The sequence below is a fragment of the Taeniopygia guttata genome, chromosome 5 (assembly GCF_048771995.1).
Source record: "Taeniopygia guttata chromosome 5, bTaeGut7.mat, whole genome shotgun sequence".
Classification (NCBI taxonomy): Eukaryota; Metazoa; Chordata; class Aves; order Passeriformes; family Estrildidae; genus Taeniopygia; species Taeniopygia guttata.
In genome coordinates this window covers 39881499-39903462 of record NC_133030.1, presented here as the reverse complement: position 1 = coordinate 39903462, position 21964 = coordinate 39881499, and the positions used below count along the sequence as shown (strand labels likewise).

At 39.3% G+C, this 21964-nt stretch overlaps 1 protein-coding gene across 1 annotated transcript; it reads left to right on the top strand.

The window, feature by feature from the left end:
• The first annotated feature begins 49 nt into the window (after nucleotides 1-49).
• Nucleotides 50-21168, top strand: LOC100232496 (uncharacterized). Its single transcript, XM_072930212.1, has 8 exons — nucleotides 50-361; nucleotides 10872-10993; nucleotides 12077-12215; nucleotides 13044-13165; nucleotides 14878-14988; nucleotides 18252-18358; nucleotides 19719-19809; nucleotides 20955-21168. The coding sequence occupies exons 1-8, from the start codon at nucleotides 265-267 to the stop codon at nucleotides 21069-21071; spliced, it is 906 nt and encodes a 301-aa protein (XP_072786313.1). The 5' UTR covers nucleotides 50-264; the 3' UTR covers nucleotides 21072-21168.
• Nucleotides 21169-21964: the final 796 nt, after the last annotated feature.

The window sequence follows — 21964 nt, the reverse complement described above, 5'->3', positions numbered from 1 at the left end:
CCTTAAGGCGGGGCAGGGAGGGCGGAGCTCCTTCCCCGCGGGGGCGGGGCCGGGGCCGGGGCCGGGCGCAGCGCCGAGCGGCAGCGCGAGCACGCGCCGAGAGAGTGCGTCGGTGGGCGAGGCGGCGCGTGCGCAAAGGGCCCCTTTCCGGTCGGTGTCGCTCTCCCGCATGCGCACGTGTGGCCGCGCGGGGGGCGGGGCTTCTCCCGCGGCGCGCACGTGCGTGGGGCGGCGCGCGTGGCGCCCCCCCGCGGCGGCGGCGCGATGGAGCTGGCGGCGGCGCGGCGCGCGGTGCTGGCGGCCGTGCGGGGCACGCGCGCCGCCGACCTGCCGCGCCTGCTGCACTGGATGCGCAACTCCCGTAAGCGCCCCCGGCTCGGATCGGGCCCAGGGCGCCGCGCGGCAGCCAGGGCCGGGGAGGGGGGAGCGGACCCTGGGCGAGGGGCAGCGTGCCCGGGCCGGCTCGCCGCCCCGTTCCGGGGGCACGCGGCTCTCAGGGTACCGGCATGGCCCGGCCGCTCAGCCGGGCCGCGGCTCTGAGCGCGGCCGGTGCCGCCCGCCCTGCCCGGCTCCGGTCGGGGCGGCCGCGCCGCAGCTGCCCGGGTACGGCCGCGGGTGCCGTGCCGGGGCCGGCGGGGGAGCAGGACGGGCTGCGGGCTGGCACTCGAACCCCGCGGCGGCGCGGGTCGTGCGGAGCCAGGCTGCTCCCGCCGCGCCGAGACGGCTTTGGGTATTCGGCTTGTTTGGTCCAGCTTCACACGTGTTCACAGCAGCCTTTCAGAAGTTTGGAAATAGCGATTTGAGCTAATTTACAAACGCTGCTTCCCGTACTTGATGTCACCTTAAGTTAACATAGCTTTCTGTTTACTCCCTTGTTTATGCCTGGATGTAATTTCATCAGCGTGCTGGAGTCAAGCATTTTGTGGCAGATGAAGAAAGGAAATACGGGTCAGTGCAGAAGCTGTAAATTTGCAACTGAACCCAAAGGATGACACGGAAAACCTCAACATAGGCAGTGCACATAGTGCCATGCTGAATAAAGTCTAAACGCTGCTTAGTCTCAGGGGGCATGTGCATTTTTCCATTGCAGATGAGAATCTGAAAGACCCCACCAATCTTGTGACCTGGTCTCAAGCATCCAGTATTTGTGTGTCCTGTTTATTAATGATTGTCTCCTGGGATGGTAAACCTACCCTGATGATCGTGTGTTAGGAGAAATTCATCATACCATGCAGTACTTCCCCAAGTCATGGCCTGCTTTGCTTGGGTTATGCTTCTTGTTTGGATCTTTGCTCCAGCATGTCCACTTCAGGCTGAAAACAACTTCCTAAACCAGCTCTGACACCAAGAAGTTGTCCATCTGCCTAGGTACTCGGAGCTGCAAACTCACTCACTGTTGCCCTGTGGTTTGTGGCTCCCACAGTCACTTAGAAGGAGAGACAGGACAGATCCTTCTCAAGTGGAGCAGGCCCTCTGCTGGATTTATGGAAGAGAACCAGCTGGGAACAGCCCTTACTGTCCGTGACAGGCAGCCCTCCCACCCAAATGGGTTCTTTCTTAGGAGAGACATAAAGTTGCAGAGCACCTGGGAGTCAGCCTTCATGACTAGAGCAGAGAACAGGCCTCCCTAGAACTTAAAGGTTGAATTTTGATGGAAGTAGTTAGTGTTAATTGCAGTTTAACATTCTTGTTTTCTGTGTGTGTATGTACATACCTATACATGCATGTGTCTGCATGTGTGTACAGATGCAATGCTAGAGCAATCTGCTATAAGCAATACTGCAGCCTTCCATTTTTGAGGTCTTGTCTGGACACTTCCTAAACAGTACTTGAGTTACTGTAAATAATCTTGCTAGAAGTGGTTTTCTTCTATCCCTTATGCTCTAATATAGAAAGTCTCATTGAATTTCACATGCAATCATTTGTATTGATTATTCACTTAACATAAATCATCACAGCTCCTGTGCACTGTATTAGTTCATGTGGTGTGCATATATGGCTTTCTCAGCTTCCTGACGCCTTTACAAATATAGTAAAGCACATGGGAGCTTGCTAGTGAAACTTGAAAATGCTGAACTGTTTCAGTTAGGAAACTAATACTTACTATTTTCTCTGTTTCAATTCTGTGATTGTGTTTTACTTCTGCCATAGGAATTTTTAGCCAATGTTTTAGCATAGTTTATGTAGACTCCAAAATCCTTTGTCAGTGAATACATTTTAATATTTATGTTACAGCTTCCAAAACTTACTATAGATGACTTCTGTGAAAGATCATATGCTGTGGTTTCTAGCCTTTATTAGATTATGATCTCTCAAATATTTTTTTGCATTTTAATGATCTAGCTTTTTGCCTAGGTCTTTCAGTGTAAGGATACATACATTCTTGCCTCATATTTGCTCTTCATAATTAAGATAGAACCTAAAGAGTAGATTAGGTTCCAAATTTTGCACTACTTTGTGTGTGGTACATCTGAACAATCTGTGTCCTTCTATTTTTACACTGTTTGCATCAATAACGATTGCTGCTGTTTCACTGTGTGCATCATCTTTAAACATAATTAGCTTTACAGTTGCCATTCAATGGCTTTTCAGCTCATATGCCGCAGATCGGAGAACAGAGTGGACAGGGCAATCAGATCAAGCAGCTGAAGTAATGAATATAATTTCATCTCTGTAGTCTCTTTGTCAGGCCATCTTCAGAATCTTTCTTGATTTAGGATTCTTTGCTTACAGGCTTGTGCTCTGACAATATTTTATGCTAATTTTCTCTTTCCAAAAAATGTTCATTATTAATATCCTGGCGGGATGCTATTAATTAATATTCTGAGAAATCAAGTTTAGTCATCTGCATCCTTGGCATTTGCTTATTTTGTGATTATATTTTGTTAAGTGCTGATGCAGTGCAGAACTATAGGCAATCATATAGGTTCCAAGGTGTGTCATTTAGATCGTGTGACTTCGGCTAATCTTATTTCCCTGATGGCTTCATTTGTGGAGACATTTAGAGCCTGTAGAATGTGGCCTCATGCTAATGCTTATAGAAGTTGCCAGTGGAAAAATATCAATGTTTACCCAGTTCTTGTGCTCTCTCAAGGTGCTGCAGTCTTCCTCTCTAACATACATATATGTTTACATGTAGATATGTGGTAAAAGAGTGGAAATTGGAAAGCTTTATGCCTGTGTGTAAAAACTTTTAATCGTTAAACAATCAAGGTGTGTTTCACTACCTCTTTGGGTCATTAATCTGTTGTGTGTTTTGAATCTCCTTTATCTGAATGGCTATGTCCTGCTTTATTTCTAGCTTTCATCCTGATGAGTACAGGATTAGAGTACAAGATCAGTATCTGTACTTACTGGTTTTATTTTCTTGCAGCACTGGACAGTAAGTGAGCAGAGTCATTTTTCCTGCAGGTCACATTCCTTTAGCTTTTTTGCATTTTCCTCAGAGACACAAATATTTTGTGTGATGTCCCCAGCATAGCACTCTTGATGATGCTTCTCTTAGTATTGTTTCTCTGAGCTGCTTCTGTGGCTGCATACTGGCAGTAATTTTTAGTGTGGCTTTTTTCTTTTCCCCCTCAGAATTGTTGCATTTGAACAATTATACTGCCCATTTTAATACCTAGATAGCCCTGTGATAGTTAATAGTGCTTGGACAGAGGATAGGGGGGAGCTGGTAGAGGTTTCTGCTGCTGCACCCTGAATACAGCTAGGGAATGTGGTGTTCTCTGTATGCATAAAGAGCATTGTTTTATAGGAGATGTAAAAAGTTACCAGATCTCTGTGCCACACAGAAATAAAAACCTGGTCTTTGGCGATACAAATGTAGGAAGGAAACAAACCTCTGATGAACAAAAGAAAAAAAAAAAAAAGTGGTAGGGACAGGGAGATAATATTCTGAATGAAAACTAGGATAGGATAAATGGAAACAAAAATGGTATCCCCACAGACAAACTGTTTTTCTGTGGGATGCCAGTTCCCTGCCTTCTCCTCCTGTATCCCATTCCTGTTTCTGTCAAGATGTTGAGCTTATACTTTTACCTCCAGCTGAGGAGAGCTGGGCGTCATTCCAGCATTAGCTGGAGTCAGGCTTTTTCCTTCTTTGCGGCTCTCTCTGAATTAAAGTGTACATGCATCCTTAGAGTAAAGTCCTGCATAAGGTGGTTATCTGTAGGGTTAGTGCTGTTGCAAAGATTATTTATTACTGTAACTTAGTTGTGTTTTCTGACTCACACACTGAAGGCGTGAAATGTTACTGACAAACTTCCATGGAAGATACAAATTGATTTATAGTAAAGCCACTAAACTAAACCATTACATATTTTGAACTGAAAGAGCATTGAACATGTTCTCACTCCAATGATTTTTGACTAATCTTCCTTAGTAATTACGAGAACATAAGTGAATGAAAGATTCTATTAGTTTTTTCTTTTCTATTTGGTTTTTTTTTCCTTTTCTTATGAATGTGGGTTTTTTTGTACTGAGAATTTAGAAATTCCGAATCTTCATGTGTGATGGAAGAAGACATTACTGTTTTAAAGCAGCTGCTTAGCAACACTGCTTGGCTGTTTCACAATCAGCCAGCTCTTCCCACACACTGCAGTGAAATGTACGTCATTTCACGGTGACTTGCATTCCAGCTTTTCTTTTGAGTTTGTCTTAGATCTTAAAGAAAATTAAATAGTAAGAGTTGGAAAAAAGAACAGGAACCTTTGGTGTCTTAAGTTTTTTATAATAGGATGATTAATGCTTTAATATCCTTTTGCAATAACCATGTTCCAGAAGTTCCGGCTCAGAAAACCTGGGTGAAGCCCAAGAGCTAATTCAAACCACTTGGGGAAACCCCCCTGACGATCCCCCTCAGCTGGGTCCCAGCATTTGATGTATAGCTGGGGCATATTCCCACGTGAACCTCCACTCCCAGATTTCTAAAATTTTCAGTAGCAGAAAAGTTGCATTTGGTAAGAATAAATGCTGGAGGAGATAACCAGTGAATTGACCAAGCTATCTGTTTACATGAGCAGCAACACAGGAATCAGGGGAAGTAAATACAGGAATCTGAATCTTGAATTTGAGATTGAAGTCACCAAACCACTCTAGCTACTGGCAACTACTGAATGCTTTTGCTGTACTTAGCGTTTAAATGCTCGTTACACAGCCTGTCTCTCAGTCAATGTCAGTGAAGCACAGATAAGGTGATAAGACCCTTTATGTATTTTGTGTTCTATGAGGAGGTCTAAGATTGAAATATTTTTCCATCAGGGCTAAAATTACTGTTGTGACACTGACTTCTAAGTTTTTTTCAGTTCATGTAACAGTGCAATAAAACATTCCTACAAACCTTTTCCAATCTATGCATTTCTTGAGAAATTTTTAAATATGAAGCTAAGATTTCAAAGTGATATACTGGTCTGAATTGCTGATTGTTCCTACAGTACTCAAAATACTCCATATCACTCAAAATAGTAATTGAATAATAATCATTGCAAATCTTCTAATTTAATGATAAACAACATATAATGAAGTACAATTTTTTTGTGTGTGTGTGTATTCAGCTTTTTAAGATGTTGGTGTTCAATTCAGTCTTGTGACTTGAAAGTTGAGGGCAGTCAGTGCTGTAAATTCAGACTTTTAACAGGCAGCGAGGGAAGAGTATCTGATAAAATCAGCCTAACTGATTATGGAGGATGTGCTGCTTTAGTACAGTGTTCTGAATACAGAGAAGAAATTTCTCATAGTACTCTTAGGAGTGGACCAAGTGTGTCCAGCATTTTCTATCTTCATTATCAAGGAATTAGCATGTTCTCCAATAGGTGAAGTTATCAGATGATAATTTTCACAAGACAAGAAGAGGAAAAGGAATAAAAAAAACCCTGATTCTTTAAATATTTCCTTTCAGTCTGCAGATGGAAGTAAAGTGGAATGAGTATCTTTAAAAAGGATGAAAATGTGTGTTTCTGCAAGGGACAAGTATGGTATGTGTTTTTGTGTTTATGTGAAAAAGTAGTTTAATACAAGGCTTCATATCCAAATTTGTGGAAGTGATATATTCAAGTAAAATATCCTTTCAGAAGAGATAAAAATAGCATTGCATTTTCACATTAACATTTATTTGTTAAAACAATACCATACCAAAAATCTTTTCCACTATTCTGTTTGATAAACTAAAATAGGATGTTACCTATAATTGGATGAATCATCAACTTTGGGAATTGGCATTAATTTCCTTTATTGTGACAAGTGACACTGGTGTGAGAGAGATCTCAGGAATACCAAATACTTCTAAGTTGTTAGTCATTGAAACGTAATAATGGTGGGGAAAACTAGGGATTGTAAAACAGGTATGAGACTTACCTTGTTTAAAATGTAACTTCAAGCTTCTTCAAATTAACCAATATAAAAGACTTAAACTAATAAAATAAACCTAGTTATATTTCTGTTGGAAAAAGCCACTTTCTACCAATAACTATGTGTGCTTTGGGACAGAAATAAATATTAGTTAGAGTTCTTGAGATACCTGGTATACTGATGTCACATATTGCTTCTCCAATTGTTTAGCCAAAAAGAGAAATACTAAAGTTTTAGGGTTATAGTGCTTCTTCCTTAACTTGGTTGTCCAGTATTATTAAAACATGCTGAATTACTAAATTAACCTCATATTAAGTAACACAGCTGTTAATATTTGCTTTTCTCTTCAGTGAGTCAGAGTATATATCTGGAAGACCATAAGGTGCTTGCTGCTATAGTTGCCTTTGTCAAATCCTCTTCTTTCCTCTCCTTCAGTGACGTGTAATCTTCTGTTGTCACTTGGAAATCGCACATTGCTTTGTCTTCAGTCCTGTATTTTGCAGTGCCATGGTGTTCAGATGTTGGTGTAGCGGTGCTCTCTATCTGGTGTGAGGCTTTGTGATGTTTTCTTAGCTTCTGTAGAAAGGCTGACTAGCACCAGGGTGATAATGAGGCTTTTTGCAACGTGTTAATTAAATTTTATAAATGTGTGTTGAGTAAATCCAGTGGAACCGGTTTCTGAAGTAAAATACAAACACTACGCACTCAGACTTCCTCCATAAACAAATGATTGTGATTCATCTTGCAGTGTTTCATGAACTGTATGTTTCTTTCCTGGTTAGTTGTCTGTTCAATGAACACAGGTTGGCTTGCACACTCTCCATTTCATGTTGTATACATTTCGTGTATGTAACAGGCACTAAAATGACACGTAAAATAGTTTTCTATTTTTGTTTCTTTGAAGATTCCTTTTAAGGCGATGCTGAGATTCTCAAGAGCGAACAATTTGTTAAACATGAGAGTGGAGTTGATAAAACTGTACCAGCAGAGATGCTTATTTTCATATTTGGCACTGGTGTTTCCTACTTGATGGCAATCTACAAATATTTACATACTGCAAAAGTAAATGAGTTATTGTGGTAGCTGTTGCCGTTTCTTGCTTTGACAGGAAGGAGTCGACTCTCTGTGTCAGAGTTCAGTCACAGACTGTACACACAGGTGTGGAGTGCTGCACACACAGCTTCTGCTCCAGCTGCCATTTTGTCATCTTGGATGAAGTCTGTTCAGACCGCCTTCTCTTTTTTTGTTCCTGCTTATTGTGCTTTAGAGTATTAACTGATAGTTAGAAAGGAGCATTTCTATTTGTCATTTATTTTTCAGGGTCAGTGTTTCAACAGCTGACCTGAGCTGCATATGTGTTGTCCTTAAGACTTGTTTTGTACAGAGCATGCAAGAACTCGTGTGTTTCATACTTTGTTTTGCAAGAAGAGATCAGAGGGCCCTATGCAAGGTGGTCAGTGTTGTGACAGGTACTGCACAGACTGAACTCAGGGCAGGGAAGGGCTAGTCTGGGTTAGAGGAAGATGGATGTGCTGCCTACGTCCCACTGAAGGTGTGTGTTTTCTTCTGTGGAGCTGGAATAACTGAAGAGTCTGGAGGGCTATCCGTCACTAACGTTAGCCAGGAAAGGTCACCCAGGCCATGAGGGAGCAGATCCTGTTGACACACTAGATCTGGGAGGAAGAGGGCTGAAGTTCTGTATTTGTGGTGTGGTGTGGCTGGCCTGGTGGTCTAGGAACACTTCCTGCATTTCGTTAAATGCTATATATGAATTCGATACTCTTAACAGGCACTATAACAGCTGGATGAGCTCTCTTGCATAGTAATAGTATTGTTTTAAAGCAAGTGCCAGATGTAGAGGCTTATTGCCCACAGGCACTGATCTGTTCAGCTGCTAATATCAGCTTTCTACTCTCTTGTTCTGTCTGTAGCACAGTTTTTCCCCTTGCTCCCTGAGATGTTATCAGCTTCAGCAAACTGGTGCCTTGTCACTCTTGAGGGCATGTTGTGGTGCTGATGGTCTCAGTTAAGTTACAGTTAGATTTGCCCACCTTCCCTTCCCATGGTATATCTGGGTTTACTTCTGTGCTGTGTCACATCCATAGACATCTTCCCTGAGCTGCTTGGAAAAAATCACTGTGCTTCTGGGATGTTCATAACAAATCTGCAAATTGCTGGCTGGGCTGTGAGTTTAACAGGATGGGTGCTCATTAGAGGTTTCAAATTAACATGCTGACAAGCTGGAGCTGCTGCATTGCACCTGTTGTGTTGGTGTTGCTGCTGTTGCAGCTGCTGCCTCTATTTGTGTTCCTTGCTGCAAAGTGTGCATCTCTTTAGGAGCTGAAGTTCTGGAGAACCTAACTGTAAGCACTTTGGAGCAGTGAATTGCCTTCCTGAAGTGTAACAACCACCAATGGTAATGGCCCACCAGGGAGCCACCATTGGAGCATTACTACTGTACATTTAATAAATGATAAACAAAATACATCTTAGGGGAATACAGATAATTTAAAGTTCCTGATGCTTACTACAGGGGATTCAGGATTATCTGTTTGGGTCCATTTTTAGATGTGTTGAAAGAACCATTTACATTTGCAGTCTAAAGAAGAGAGCCTTTTGCACCAATGAATGACGGTTCCTTTAATCATATTGTTCTCACTACAGTGCCTAAGTAAAAACCATTTCAGAAGCATTTCATAGTTTAAAGGTTTGCAGGTTTCTGATTCCTATACTAGTCTTAAAATTTTCCACTCTTTCTAGCATTTCCAGTGACCCACAGGAAGGATTAAATATATTTACACAGAGAAACTTGTAGTGTGTTCTGTAGATTTATTTTGAACCTGTTTGCCATCAATATTTTCTGTACTAATATTCCCACCTGGAACAGCAATGCTAGCAAATGTTGCTTTTTTTTAAAACACCTATAAAAGCTGTCAGATTTTCTTTTTGTGAGTGATGCACATACATGTAAAAAGCACAGTCACTGCCCAACATGTTGGCAGTCTAAATAAAAAAGAAGCAAACCAGAAGGGGTGGAGAAGAGGGGACATATGTGTCTGGTTTTAGATGAGACACAATAGATGGGTTTGGTATATTTTTTCAGGATTAGATTAGTGGTTGCATTTGTTGGTGGTTGTTGTCTTCTACAGGTTTGTAGCTTTGATCTGAGATGTGCCTTTGTTTAGAACCAGCATCCTCAAAGCAGTGAGATGTCCAGACAAAAAGGAATTTCATCTAGTCCTTCTTTTGAGGAAAACATAACAAGAAAAAAGTAGAGTATAGGTATGCAGAGATCTTGTGCTGAATGCCAGTTAGGAACATCATACTCTTAACATGAAATTGTGGGATATAAGCAGGATGATGGCTGCAAGATGTGAAAACTCTGGTAAGAGCAAGTAAACCTTTAGCTAGAGTGTCTGGTTCTCAATACTGCAGGTCAGAAAGGGTGAGAGTCCAGGAGATCCAAAGGGAAGTGTTGAGAATCCTCACACACTAGGAAAAAAAAACAAAAAAAAAAAGGAAAAAAGGTCAGGATAGGCAAATCTTGGGATTTTTTTGGAAAGGAGAATGATTTGACATGTGACACGTCTTCAGGGAAGTAAATATTTACTATATAATGGAAAGGAACAAAGTTTTCTATTTCCATTGTGAGTGGGGAAGAAAATACTAAGTAGTGGCAGAGGACATCTAAATCAATAATTAAGAAGGGTTTTCCTTTCTAAAATTAGGGGTAATCAAGGGCTGGAATAGATGGCTAAGGGTGGTTGTAGAGTCCTGAGCATTAACAGTCATTTTTAAAAGAGCAATTTGAAGTGATACTGTTGATTGAGCCTTGGAAGAGGAAAGGATTCGTGTCTTCACATTGTTTCCTTCTGAATCTTTTTTCTAGATGTCTTTTTAAAAAATGTGCTAAAGTAATGCAGGAATATCCTGGAAAAACAGCAAAGATTTACACTGTGGCTTTGCAAAAATGAATTGGTTTACATCCACTCCTATTTTCCTTCTCATTTGAAATATTTTGATAGTTTAGGTAATATAAAATCTATTGTGAGTTGAACTGTTGAACTGTGCATTATCCATGATTTTTTTTGTAAGTTTATTAGAAAGATCATACATATAAAAAGAAACTGGTATTAAAAAAAAAAAGCCTGCATTCAGGCAACTATTGTGTTTTGTAATTTCTCCAATAGTTCAAAAACATCTTTGATGTTTTTTATATCTTAAACTGAAACAATATCACTTTGGTGGCAGCCCAGATGATCATATGTGAGTTATAGATTTATAAATATGAAAATAATTTGAGATTTCAGAAAAGCAGTGCATTTATTTTACGTGGCAAAGTTATTACAATCCAAATCTGTTGTTGGCTGGAAAAGCTAACAAAGGCTGAAAAATGCATACGAATAAAAAACCTTATCCATCTGGTGTTGTTTATGTCTTGCAACTGTATTATACTGGTCATCAGTTAGTCCACATGATCTGCATATGATTGTTCTTGGGTTTTTGTTTGTCTTGATTTATAGATGACTTTGATGAGCTTGTGGTGAGTAACAACGATGTTGTGCTCAGAAATATCGCTGAAGATTTGCGGAATCGTTTACCCATCGAGGCAATGTTTACTTCGGAACATCAGGCTGTTCAGAAAGTAAGCTAATTGTTATGGTCTCCTTTTGCTGAACCACATAATTTATTCTGATAGCATTTTTAGCAGTAGTTCATAATAGAGAATGACATGGATTGAAGTATAGGAAATCTCAATTTGGTTCTCAGGTCTGTTGCTTTATAGTTTCATGACTACAAGAAAGTTGCTTTGTAGTTTTAAATACTGTGATCATATGTTATTTGGGATAGCTTTCATTCTGTGTGGTATGGCACCTGTCACAGTGATTCTTCAATGCTAGCTCCATAATAGACTCTGACAGCCCCCTTAAAGACAACAGGAGCGCAGCACCAGTATTTTGCTGTTGCCATAACGTGGGCAGCCCAGAGATGATATCCAGCTCTTTTCAGATTCTCATGGCTCAGAAGCAGGTGGGCTGTGTGTCCTGTGGGAGGAGAGTGCACCTTTCCTACTTGACCTGTCAGTATACAAGGAAAGTTAATGCATTTCCCAGAAAAGTGGTGTGTGGCTCTTCAGTGGGAAAAGTGGATTGGCCACATACAGCAAGCCTGGAAAAGGGAGGAAAGATGAGTAGGAGGATGAAGATTATGCCCCTTGCAATTATGAGAAGGCAAGCATCCCAACTGGTATACTTTTGATTGAAAGTGACACTCATGTTAATCAGGGATGCTTCTAGATAGAGGCATAAGGCACAATGATGAAAATAGTCAGTTGAGGCTGAGAAGCAGAATTGACCTTTCTGCTAAATTTAAGTTACATTCTGCTCATTAAAAGAAGAGGAAAAAGCTTTCTTTACCCTGTATGTTCTCTATAGCCAAGCAAGCACTAAAGAGACAAAATTCACATGGGGCCCCCCTACTCAGGTATCAAAACCAGCTTGCTCTTGTTTGTCAACTACCACTTACTGGTTATCTCAATGGAATTTGATGACCCAGTTTACATGCAGGATTTCTTTTGTTTAAATTTTTTTGTAATTGTTGCATAGGGAAAAACATGGATCACAGGGATTTTGAGAAAGGTAGGATGGTGGAACAGTTAATGTTTGACAGTGTAAGTGAAGTTAAGAGATTTGGTTATGCCTTTCTAAGGTTTTGTTCGTCTTCTCAGATACAGCAGCATCCACTGCCCATGATTCATGTTGATGCATTCCTTTATGATGATGATGTTGTTGATTCATTGTGTGAGGAGGGGAAAATGAGTAGGAACTACTGCACAGAGTGTGGCTCATACAAAACTGCATCTTTAGGTAAGTGTTCTTTCAGGAACAAGAGAAACAAATTTAGTTTAACTAAACTGGTTTGTGCAGTGACTCAGCTGGACATGACAACATCCAGCTGATGGGGGACTTTGTCCAGACTGCTGCAATATACAGGCCAGAATTATTTCCCATAACCAATGGAAGGAGCCTCCAGCAAATGTAAGTTGAATTAATTTGCAGTGTATGAGTGACAGTTGTTGCCCACAAAAACTGGGCAGGTAAGAGGCAGGCCATGTATCACTGGAGAGGAAGATGCAAGAGGAAGACAATACTGTAGAGTCCGTGCAGTAGCCTGGGTCTCCTCTCACATGCTGAAAAGCAGTAGAAAGCACCATCTGTCTTAAAGCTTGTGTGTGGTGTGGTACAGATCAGTGCTGTTGCCAGTAGAGCACAGCCATTGAAGGAATGGTTTATATGGGGAACGTTCCATTCATGGAAACTCAGGAGTTGAAATTAAAGCTATTACTATGTCTGCCCATAAAAAGTTTTGCACAAATTTTATTTACTACGTTTCCTTTTTCAGTTAAACAGTTCCAAGTTGCTTTGTTTTGCATTTTTTAACATACGTTACTGTGCACAAAAAGGTAATTCAGTTTCATGAAGGATTTCAAAATTCTCCATGTAAGGCAAGGAATCCTCAGATTTGGGACAGGTTGCTTACCTCTGATCTGAAAACCCTGCTCTAATGCACTAATGCAGACAAGAAACCACACAAGTTTTCAGTGAGGATAAATTTTCAGGTTATTATTTCAATGGTTAATTACACAGTAGTTAGTACTGCCCACCCAACACCTTTGTTCTGTTCTTATTTCCCAGAGTTTATTTCGCATTCCTTTTCCCTCATGGAACTGAAGTTTCTTTATCAACATGTACTGCCTGACCTGACAGGAAAGGTAGTGGTTGACGTTGGCTCCAGGCTTGGTGCAGTGCTATTTGCGGTAACTTCCAGCACAGGAATTCATATTTTATTACCTTGACAAACATCTTCCCTCTTTTCTGACTGCCTACTCTCATTACTCAATATTGGATGGGTCATTCTGAGAGGCACCTCTGATCTGACTCTCTGAATAGTGTAAAGTGCTATTTACTAGCACTTTCAGTTCTTCCTCTGTTCCTCACAAGAGGGAATACAGATGATCTTGCTTATGGAGAGGAAAAGTCTGTTGTCCAACAGAATAGCATATTGCTGTCACACATGCTGCTCTTTTGCTTGTTCCTGATGTCTCTTTCATAAATAAGTTTGTCCTCTCATGTCTTGACCATGCCTATATATAGATTAGTTATGTTAAATTCCTTTATGAAGCTGATAAACTGTTAAAATATACAAAGGAAGACTTTGATATGAATTTGCCTCCAAAAACATATTGTCCTGCTCTGCATTTTAAAATGCACAGAAAATACTTCATCGAGAAACTTGAGTGCAATTTTGATTGCTTTTGGCATGGCTGGTACAACATATGGCCAACAGCAATGCAAAAACACACACTACTACTTTCTTAAAAAAGTCAATGTGTGTTTAGGGCTCAATCTTGCAAACACTTGAGCATGTGATTTTACTCATTTGAATAGTCTAATTTTGGGATCACTCAAATGAGGAAAGTTACTCCCATTTGTAAATATTTGCAGCATTGGGTCCTTAAATGGTAACAGTTTGGCTAGGCTGAGTTTGTTTTGAAGTATTTAAATGCTTGTATTATAGTAGAAGACACTCTCAAAGCACTCTTTCAAAAAAGAGTTCTGCTTTGTAACATGGTCTTGCCTTGGAGGAGGGGTGACTTCACAGGTTGCTTTTCTAGTGTCTGAGTTGTGAATGGTTTCAGAAAACCTTAATAATGAAGTTGTAATACTAGTGCATCTCAGATATTCTATATCTTCAGCATTGTTTGTCTTTGCCATTGTTGGTAAAGTGTAATTATTGTGCTCAATGGAGATAGTGGCACTTAAAGCAATATCTTTGTTAGGGCACTGTATGCTCAAGTATTTGTACTTTTTTTCTCTAACATTTCCAACAGCTTCCCAAAATCTTAGTCCAAAACGGAACTGGTTTTTTGGGCTTAATATTAAGTCATAATTTAGCTTTTTTTTTCAATATGTACCTGTATGAAACATCTGAAAATGTCAGTAATACAGTAACTTAGAGGAGCTGACAAAGACTTGATATCAAAATATCCCACTATATTATTGTTATATTGTCCTCCATTTTCACTCATTTTGACTCTGTTATGTCTCATATATTTGTTATTGTTTTCTTGATATTTTCTTCTTCAATTCTCCCAAGAAACAAAAATGACATGTAGAGTCTTTTTCATTCACACTATTTTTGTAACTTGTTTTATACACCTTTTACCTTTCTTAGACTATTTTCCATCTGTTTTGCAGTTGAAGTGAACTGGAGCTTTCCTTTTCTTCTTGCTATTTTGATGTGCCATTTTGGATCTCTTACTAAAATTTTTGAGGCTTAAGAGGGAATTGCCAAATCAGGAGCTTAGCTACGAAAAATATTTCACATCCACTGAAAGACATTTCTCAACTCGCTATTTTAAATTGTTTCTTTAATCTTAACTAGTTTTTAAGTCTCTTCTTTTTAAATGAAAGTTTTGAACTTGTTTTAAAGGCACCACAGTTACTAAATTTCCTTTTCCTAATGTAGGGTTATCTTTATAGCTCAGCTTCCCAGCTGTATGGAGTAGAAATGAATGCAGACTTTTGCCAGTTGCAAGAAATGATGATTACAAAGTATGAGTTCATTGACAGAATAAAGGTAACTAAATACATGTTTTAGTTTATGTATTTTTAACCACTGTGTACAAGGTATCTGGTTTAAGTGAGTGTCTGGTAAATCAGCATTCTGAGAAGTTTCTACCTTTGCTTGTTTTGATCCTAAACAAAGGCTTTGCATTAGGAAAAAAAGACCTTATAGCACAGAGAAAGAGGGAAATTATCGAAATATTAATCACTTTGCCTTTTTTCTAACTAGACTTACCCACTGGCTCACACAAAACAGATAAATCTTAGCAGGTTCACCCAGTGAAATCAATTACATCATTGCCACTCCTATGAAACTGAGTGTATAAAGAATTTCTGTCACAAACACAAAAGTAAATGTCCGTGATTCACTTCTGTTAGCAGAAAAATGTTTGTAGGATTTGCAAATTTGCATCTAAGAATACCTAAAAGACTTAGAATTATCCATATTTCCTTTCATAGAATGTCAGTGTATGTGTACCTTCCACAAACAAAATGGATATCAAACAAAGTGCTATCAGTATGGGAATCATTTCCCTAGTTTCATTATGGGAACAGCTACTAATATTTTAAAAGAGGAAAAAAAAATCCTTTCTGGACCAGACCCATTATTTTGTTACCAGCAAGAGTTGGTATGTAGAATATGCTGAGTATAATACTGGCTTTAAGCCTGTGTTGTGTGCACGTGCTCCTGAATAGAGTCACACTAACTGCTAAGTATGGCAATTTCTTGGGTATTAAGGTAACCCAATTTTAACCTAGAAAGAAAGAATAAACATATTTAACACAGTGTAAGCAGTATCTTTGGGCTGCTCAATTCAGTTGCAGATCCATAATCTTTGGGTTTTGCATATGTTTTGTGTTTATAACACTTTATTGTGATAAAAGTGAAAGTGCAGTTAGGAACTCTCAAGTTAATTCAGTGGAGCTGGAGATCTGTAAGCATGCTTTTCAGCACTGTATATTTTTTATTATGAGCTTTTATGTATTTTCTTCACACCTTGTAATTCTGCTGAAGTATTCATTTTGGAGCATAAAGATAAGATAATAGGTTTTCAAAGCAGTGCCAGAGGACTTAGCTATTTGAGTCTCATTAAATGCTAATTTAGTCATGTGACTTCTGTTATCACACTGCTTTGAACATTTCAATCTTTTATTTTTATTTCACCCCCAGATGACTTCTCTCTCATAGAGGTACATATCAGGTTGAAAAATTATGAGAGTCCAGATGTTGGTCATAGTTCATGACACAAGTTTGAAAAACGTTTTAGTGACTCTTCGTAAATAGACTGTTTTTTTCAAGATAATTCTGATTTTTTATCAGAATATGTTCCTAAAGGATAGCAAAGTGAAATGGTATCTTTAGTGGCTAAATCTCTGAGTGAACCTTGTTTCTCTGGTCAACACTTGGTTTGTTAAAGTACATAGAAGGTTGCTCAGCATCTTTTGCCATTTGAGGAAACATTTAGCTACTGGGAGGAAAGTAAACAGTTCAACAGATCTTAGGAAACTCGAGACCTCAATTCAGAAATTGTCAGTAGTCATGAAAGGCTTGGTGTTTATTCCATTGGATGACAGGGCAGTTTTAAAATCAGTTGCTGCCTCCTCTGTTCTACTGGCACACAGCCAAGCAGATCAGAGAACTAGTTCAGCTGAAACCAAACCTAGCAATATTGGGATTTTGACTAGAGCAGTATCTGGGTCTGGCTCATTGTGCAGCCATACATGCTTATGTGGTCCCAAGTCCCCCAAGAGGAATGAGGATATGTTTGAGGAGAATGAGGTGCTTAGGTCACTTTGGTCAGTATGGTCACCTACTCTGTAAATGCAGAGTAATTTTAGGTCAAGTCTTAAGTATCATTCATGTCAAGAAAACATCAACTTATGTTCAAAGCTTCCAGTAGTTTAAGCATCTTTCTGAATTGTGGTTTAAATTATTAGGACTGCCATTAGTATCCTATCCTATGCATGGGATTATTCTTTCCCAGGTGTAGGACCCTGCATTTGCCTTTGCTGAATTTTAGAAGGTTCCTCTCTGCCCATCCCTCCATAGCCACTCCTTCCAGCTTCCTGTCTTCAGTGAACTTGCTGAGGAGGCATCTCCCCTTCACCCAAGTCATTTGTGGATAAATTAAACTATACTGGACCGAGAATTGTGCCTTGGGGACACCAGTAGTGACAGGCCTCCAACTAGACCCTGTGCCACTGTTTATGACCCTCTGGGATCTGCCATTGAGTCAATTCTCAGTCCTCACTCATCCAGCCCTCACACCCTGAGTTTGCCTGTGAGGATGTTGTGAGAAACAGAGCTGAGAGCCTTGCTGAAGTCAAGTTGACAAAGTCCCCCGATCTCCCCTCATCCATGCAGGTAGTTGGTTCATCACAGAAGTCAATCAGGTTGGTCAAACATGATTTACCTTTAGTGAATCCTTACTGACTACTACTTATCCCTTCAAAAGATATTCCAATTTACATTTCTCATCAGATTTGGGATGCATCATAATAGAATATCCTGAGTTGAAAAGGACCCACATGGATCACTGAGTCAGAATGATAAGATTTTTCTGTCTTTAAGAAGAAATCAAACACATCAGAGTGTTAATGAGCATCCATGTTCTCCTGTCTCACTTGTTTTGAAAAATGACACGAAGTGCTAATATCCTTTTTATAGGTGAAGGTAGATGAAATCAAAATAGCTCCTCTTGTGCTGACTGGAGAGGCAGTTGTTTAGTAGTATCCTTCAGTGCTACTGAGCATCCTGCCTTTCCAACATTCCCAGTCTCAATATGCATTGTGAGAATTCAGCTGTCAAAGCTGGGTTTGTAGTGTCTTTTCTAGCTATAATCCTTCAGTAACCCACTGACCCTGTGAGATGCCTTTTGTTATCCTCAAAATAGCTTCAACTAGCTTAACTTCTTTCTTGAAATCACTGGATATTTGTGATAAAATATAGGGAAATGCAACACCCATCACATACATTATCTCAGCTTTTATGGCATACAGTTCTAAATCAAAATTCAGATGTACTTTATTTTACTGAGCATAATGGATGGAGTATTTTAATTAGAAGAGTTAAATCTGATTTTTTTTTTTAATTTTTGAAAGGTTATTGTGGTTGTTTATGTCAGTTTTATCTACTGTGAAGCCAGTGGAATGACTGTTTTTGTGACTGGTTCAAAAGGGTGGTAGCAGCTGCTGTATTAGGCTGACAGGCTTCATGACTTCTCAAAGGCTGTATTTGTCTCTTAATTTATGCCTTGGGAAATTTTTCTCCTTCAGGTGGTTCATGCAGACATCTGTACTCAGCCCTCACTTCTGCAGAAGGCTGATGTTGTTGTAATGAATAATGTCTTTGAATATTTTCTTGACAGACAGGAACAGGCCAGGTAAGCTCTGTGTCCAAACAAGTTCCCTATTTCTTTGGCAGTATATGTGTAACCTTGTGAATAATGGAAAACCTTAAGGTTGTGTTTTTTGAAGGCACATACATAATTTATATAAGGAAATTGTTTCATACTGCCTACTTCTAATTGTTATACTTAACTGCTAAGGTGTTCTGGCAGTTGTTTGTTGTTAAACCCACTAAACACTGTTGCTTTGTTTACCCAAACCTTGGCTTGAATCCTTGCACTGATATGTTAAAATAGTATCTTGCTGCTAAAGAATCTGAAATTACTGTATCAGCATAGAATGTAATCTGCAGAAGTAAAAGTCACTGAGTCATTGATGTCAGAGCTTTAATATATACAGACTACAAAGCATGGTTATGAATGATATTTCTAACAGATATTCGTAAGGATGTGGTAGCAAACGAACATGTGGCTAAGGTTCTCTTTCAGGTACAAGGCACTCACAGATGAGCTTTTGTTAATCCAGCAGCATCCATTTAAAGTGTAAATAACTTATCATCCTAAGTTTAAAATAGGCAGTCTGAAAAAAAAGGACTGTCTGTGTCTCCACTTGGTCCCAGCCAAGTCTGTCATTCTGTACCAGCTTCAGCTAAGGCTTGCCCTGCTGCCCTGGATACCAGGTTATAATACCAACCAGAAAGGCACAGAATGATAGTAGGTGTTTCAAAATGCCAGGAAATATAGTTCCAGGCACGGGACTGAGAATTCACTTGATTGTGACATAATTTGGGAATAGTGGTTTAGTGTTTCATTAGTAGCATGAAGACAAATGACATTTGAAGAACGCTGGAAATTAGTCTTTTTAGTCTGAATTGCTGTGCTGTGAGAAATGATCTTAATTGCAAAATCAAAATTTTAAAAAAAAGGTAAATGCTGGGGGCTATGTTTAAATACTCTGATTACTGTCTTAAGAGAAGTACTTTGTCACAACTGTACACAAAGTATGTATGTAAAGAGCAGTTTGTTGTTTAGCTTAATAAAGGACTGCACTTCAGGACTGGATTTTCTTCAAACCAAAGAGGCTAAATGTCAATGTTTAATCCTTGTTCAAAGTGAAAGTCTGGACCAAATGATATGCATGTATGTATGAGAATTATAAAGTTACAAAATGTAACATTGTAAGACCATGTATTCCCTGTATTTTTAATACGAAGCTTGGTTTTATTCCTGCAAATACATTTGCTTAGATATTAATAATGACTGATAAGCATGTATTGCAAGTCTTTAAGCTTAGTCTACCTTTGGCCAATAAAGTGCAAGTGTTAGATTCATTGTATATCAAATATGTGTGTTTTTTCTCAAAAAAACTGGTCACCTATCTTTAAATATGTTTCAGAGCTTGGGAATTTATTGCTTGTAATGTAAGGAAAAGAGGGTCCTTATTAGTGACAGTTCCAAGTCTTGAGGAATCACTTTCAAAGCTCCAGGTAAGTTCCCTCAGCCTGTTTTAGCTGACACACTTGGTTATATTCTGTCAAAGAGACATTTCTGTAGTTGAAGTTAGCTGCTTGCCAGTATTGCTGTAAGGAAGGATATTTAATTTTGTGCAAAGATTCAAAGGTGGAAGACTCAGGATTCTGTTTTGAGGTTCACTACCAGCACATCTTCCTGTACTTCGATTGTCCTCGTGTGAAAAGGAAAATCCCAGCCTGTATCAGTAGGCTGCATGAATCATTGTATTAACATGTGTATTAATATGGCAGTATGAGTTTTTGGAAGTACATATTAGTGAGAGATGTGGTCTCCCATCTAGCCAAGTGACTACCATCAGGCGTCTTGAATCATTGCATGGCTTTAAATTGCAGTTGGAAGCAAACATCTTTCATGTCTCTATGAAGGCAGTGCATCTTTCAAAGATGTTGAATGCTCTGTGCTGCTCCTGATAGGCCACGCTCCACTCTGTCCCTTCTGCTATGGGTCATCAGCAGATCATATGTGTGATACCTGGTCAAATTATGTGGCCTAGCTTTAGTTAGGAAACAAAACACTGATCAGATATGACAAGGTTATGTATAAAGTGATTTTTTTCTCACAACAGTAGTTAGTTTTAGAGAAATTGAATCACTTGTTTTCTGTATGCTGATGGATGAAGTAGATCCTCAGCCCCAAGACAAGCAGTGGTGTCATTTGAACTTTTCTTGGAGCAGGCTGTAGTCACAGAGCAGCTGAGAAGCCCTTTGTAGCCTTAGTACAATACTCCCTGGGTGTAAAACAAGAAAATACCTGTGATTCTTCCATGATACTGTTAGCTGCTCCCTCAGCACATCTGTCAGAACATCACCCTTTGAATTAGGATGCTTGAGGCGTACACAAATGCATAAAGAAAGGTGGTTGTAATATGCTAACAAAATATCTAGACTATTGACTGAGATAATTTTTAAAGTTATCTTTATTATCTCCTATTTGAGTTAAAATGGCTTTTCCAGAAATTAATTTATCATTGTCACATAATCTGGAATGACTAATCTCTCATATTATGTCTTGCCTTCTTAATGTTGAAACTCCTTAACCTTGAAACTCCTGCTGTTTCATAACATGGTGTTGACTTAAGGATCTGCTTTCATTGTTTCAGGCAGATGTACAGCTCAGTCAATGGGTTGAAGAGGTGCGGCTGAACTATGATGTTTATATGGAAAAGGATATTGACAGAGAAGCGCTGGAACAGATACATTTATACAAGATTCTCTAGTACATGGAAAAATTTACTAGTATCCTTATGATATATATTTTGGGCCTAAAATGAACGTGGATTGATTTATATGAATAAATCAGGTCAAAATTTATAATGTGGTTAATTTGAGTCATATATATGGTTTTTAATGAAACAGAATATTTGGAAACAGATTTTCTTACTGACATATTTTGTCTCAATGGGATATTTTGACTTTTTACTAGGAGATATCCTCATGGTTTATTTTTTGTAGAAATCTTTAAAAAAGCATCTACATAGTAATGCTAAAAGAACTTTTGGTCAGTAGCATTGTGCACTCCCAATGTTTGCTAAATATATCAAACCTAAGAATAGTGAATCCTTATTGATGTGAATTATAAGAATGCATTTAGTGTAATGTTACATAAAAGCTGTAATGCTGTTTCATTTTGGTATAAACCATTTATTCTTATCAGCAATAATATTTATTAACAGTATTATCTTTGGTGTTCCTCCTATGGAATTTTTAGGTTTTCTTTCCAGGGTCTGCTTGATAACCAGATTATCTACTGGCATATGTTATAAGGGAGGCAAGTTCATCCATTTAGTTAGTTGTCCTTAAGGTGGGTATTAATACAAAATACTGAAGGACACCGAGGAGCCATGGAGAATTAATACAGCAAATCCAGGATGATGGAACTTTTCCTGCACTTCTTCTGTGGATGGTAGGAAGCGTAATAAGGGGTTAAGAAGCTGAAAATTCTGAACAGGTGTCATGGCTTAGCAGAGGCTTGGTGGTGGCGTAAAACAGTGAAAATTCGTAACAGAGCCTCCTCAGAGAGAAAAGATCCACATACGCCCACCACATTTATATTTAGCTTTTACGTTCTAAGGATGTAAAGCTTTTAGTCAGCCGAAGAATGTTTTGGGCT

Coding starts and splice junctions, on each gene's coding strand:
- LOC100232496 (XM_072930212.1), top strand. CDS start 265: ATGGAGCTGGCGGCGGCGCGGCGCGCGGTGCTGGCGGCCGTGCGGGGC. Junction 12,216..13,043: donor ATACAAAACTGCATCTTTAG/GTAAGTGTTCTT, acceptor CTTATTTCCCAG/AGTTTATTTCGCATTCCTTT. Junction 14,989..18,251: donor AGTTCATTGACAGAATAAAG/GTAACTAAATAC, acceptor TTTCTCCTTCAG/GTGGTTCATGCAGACATCTG.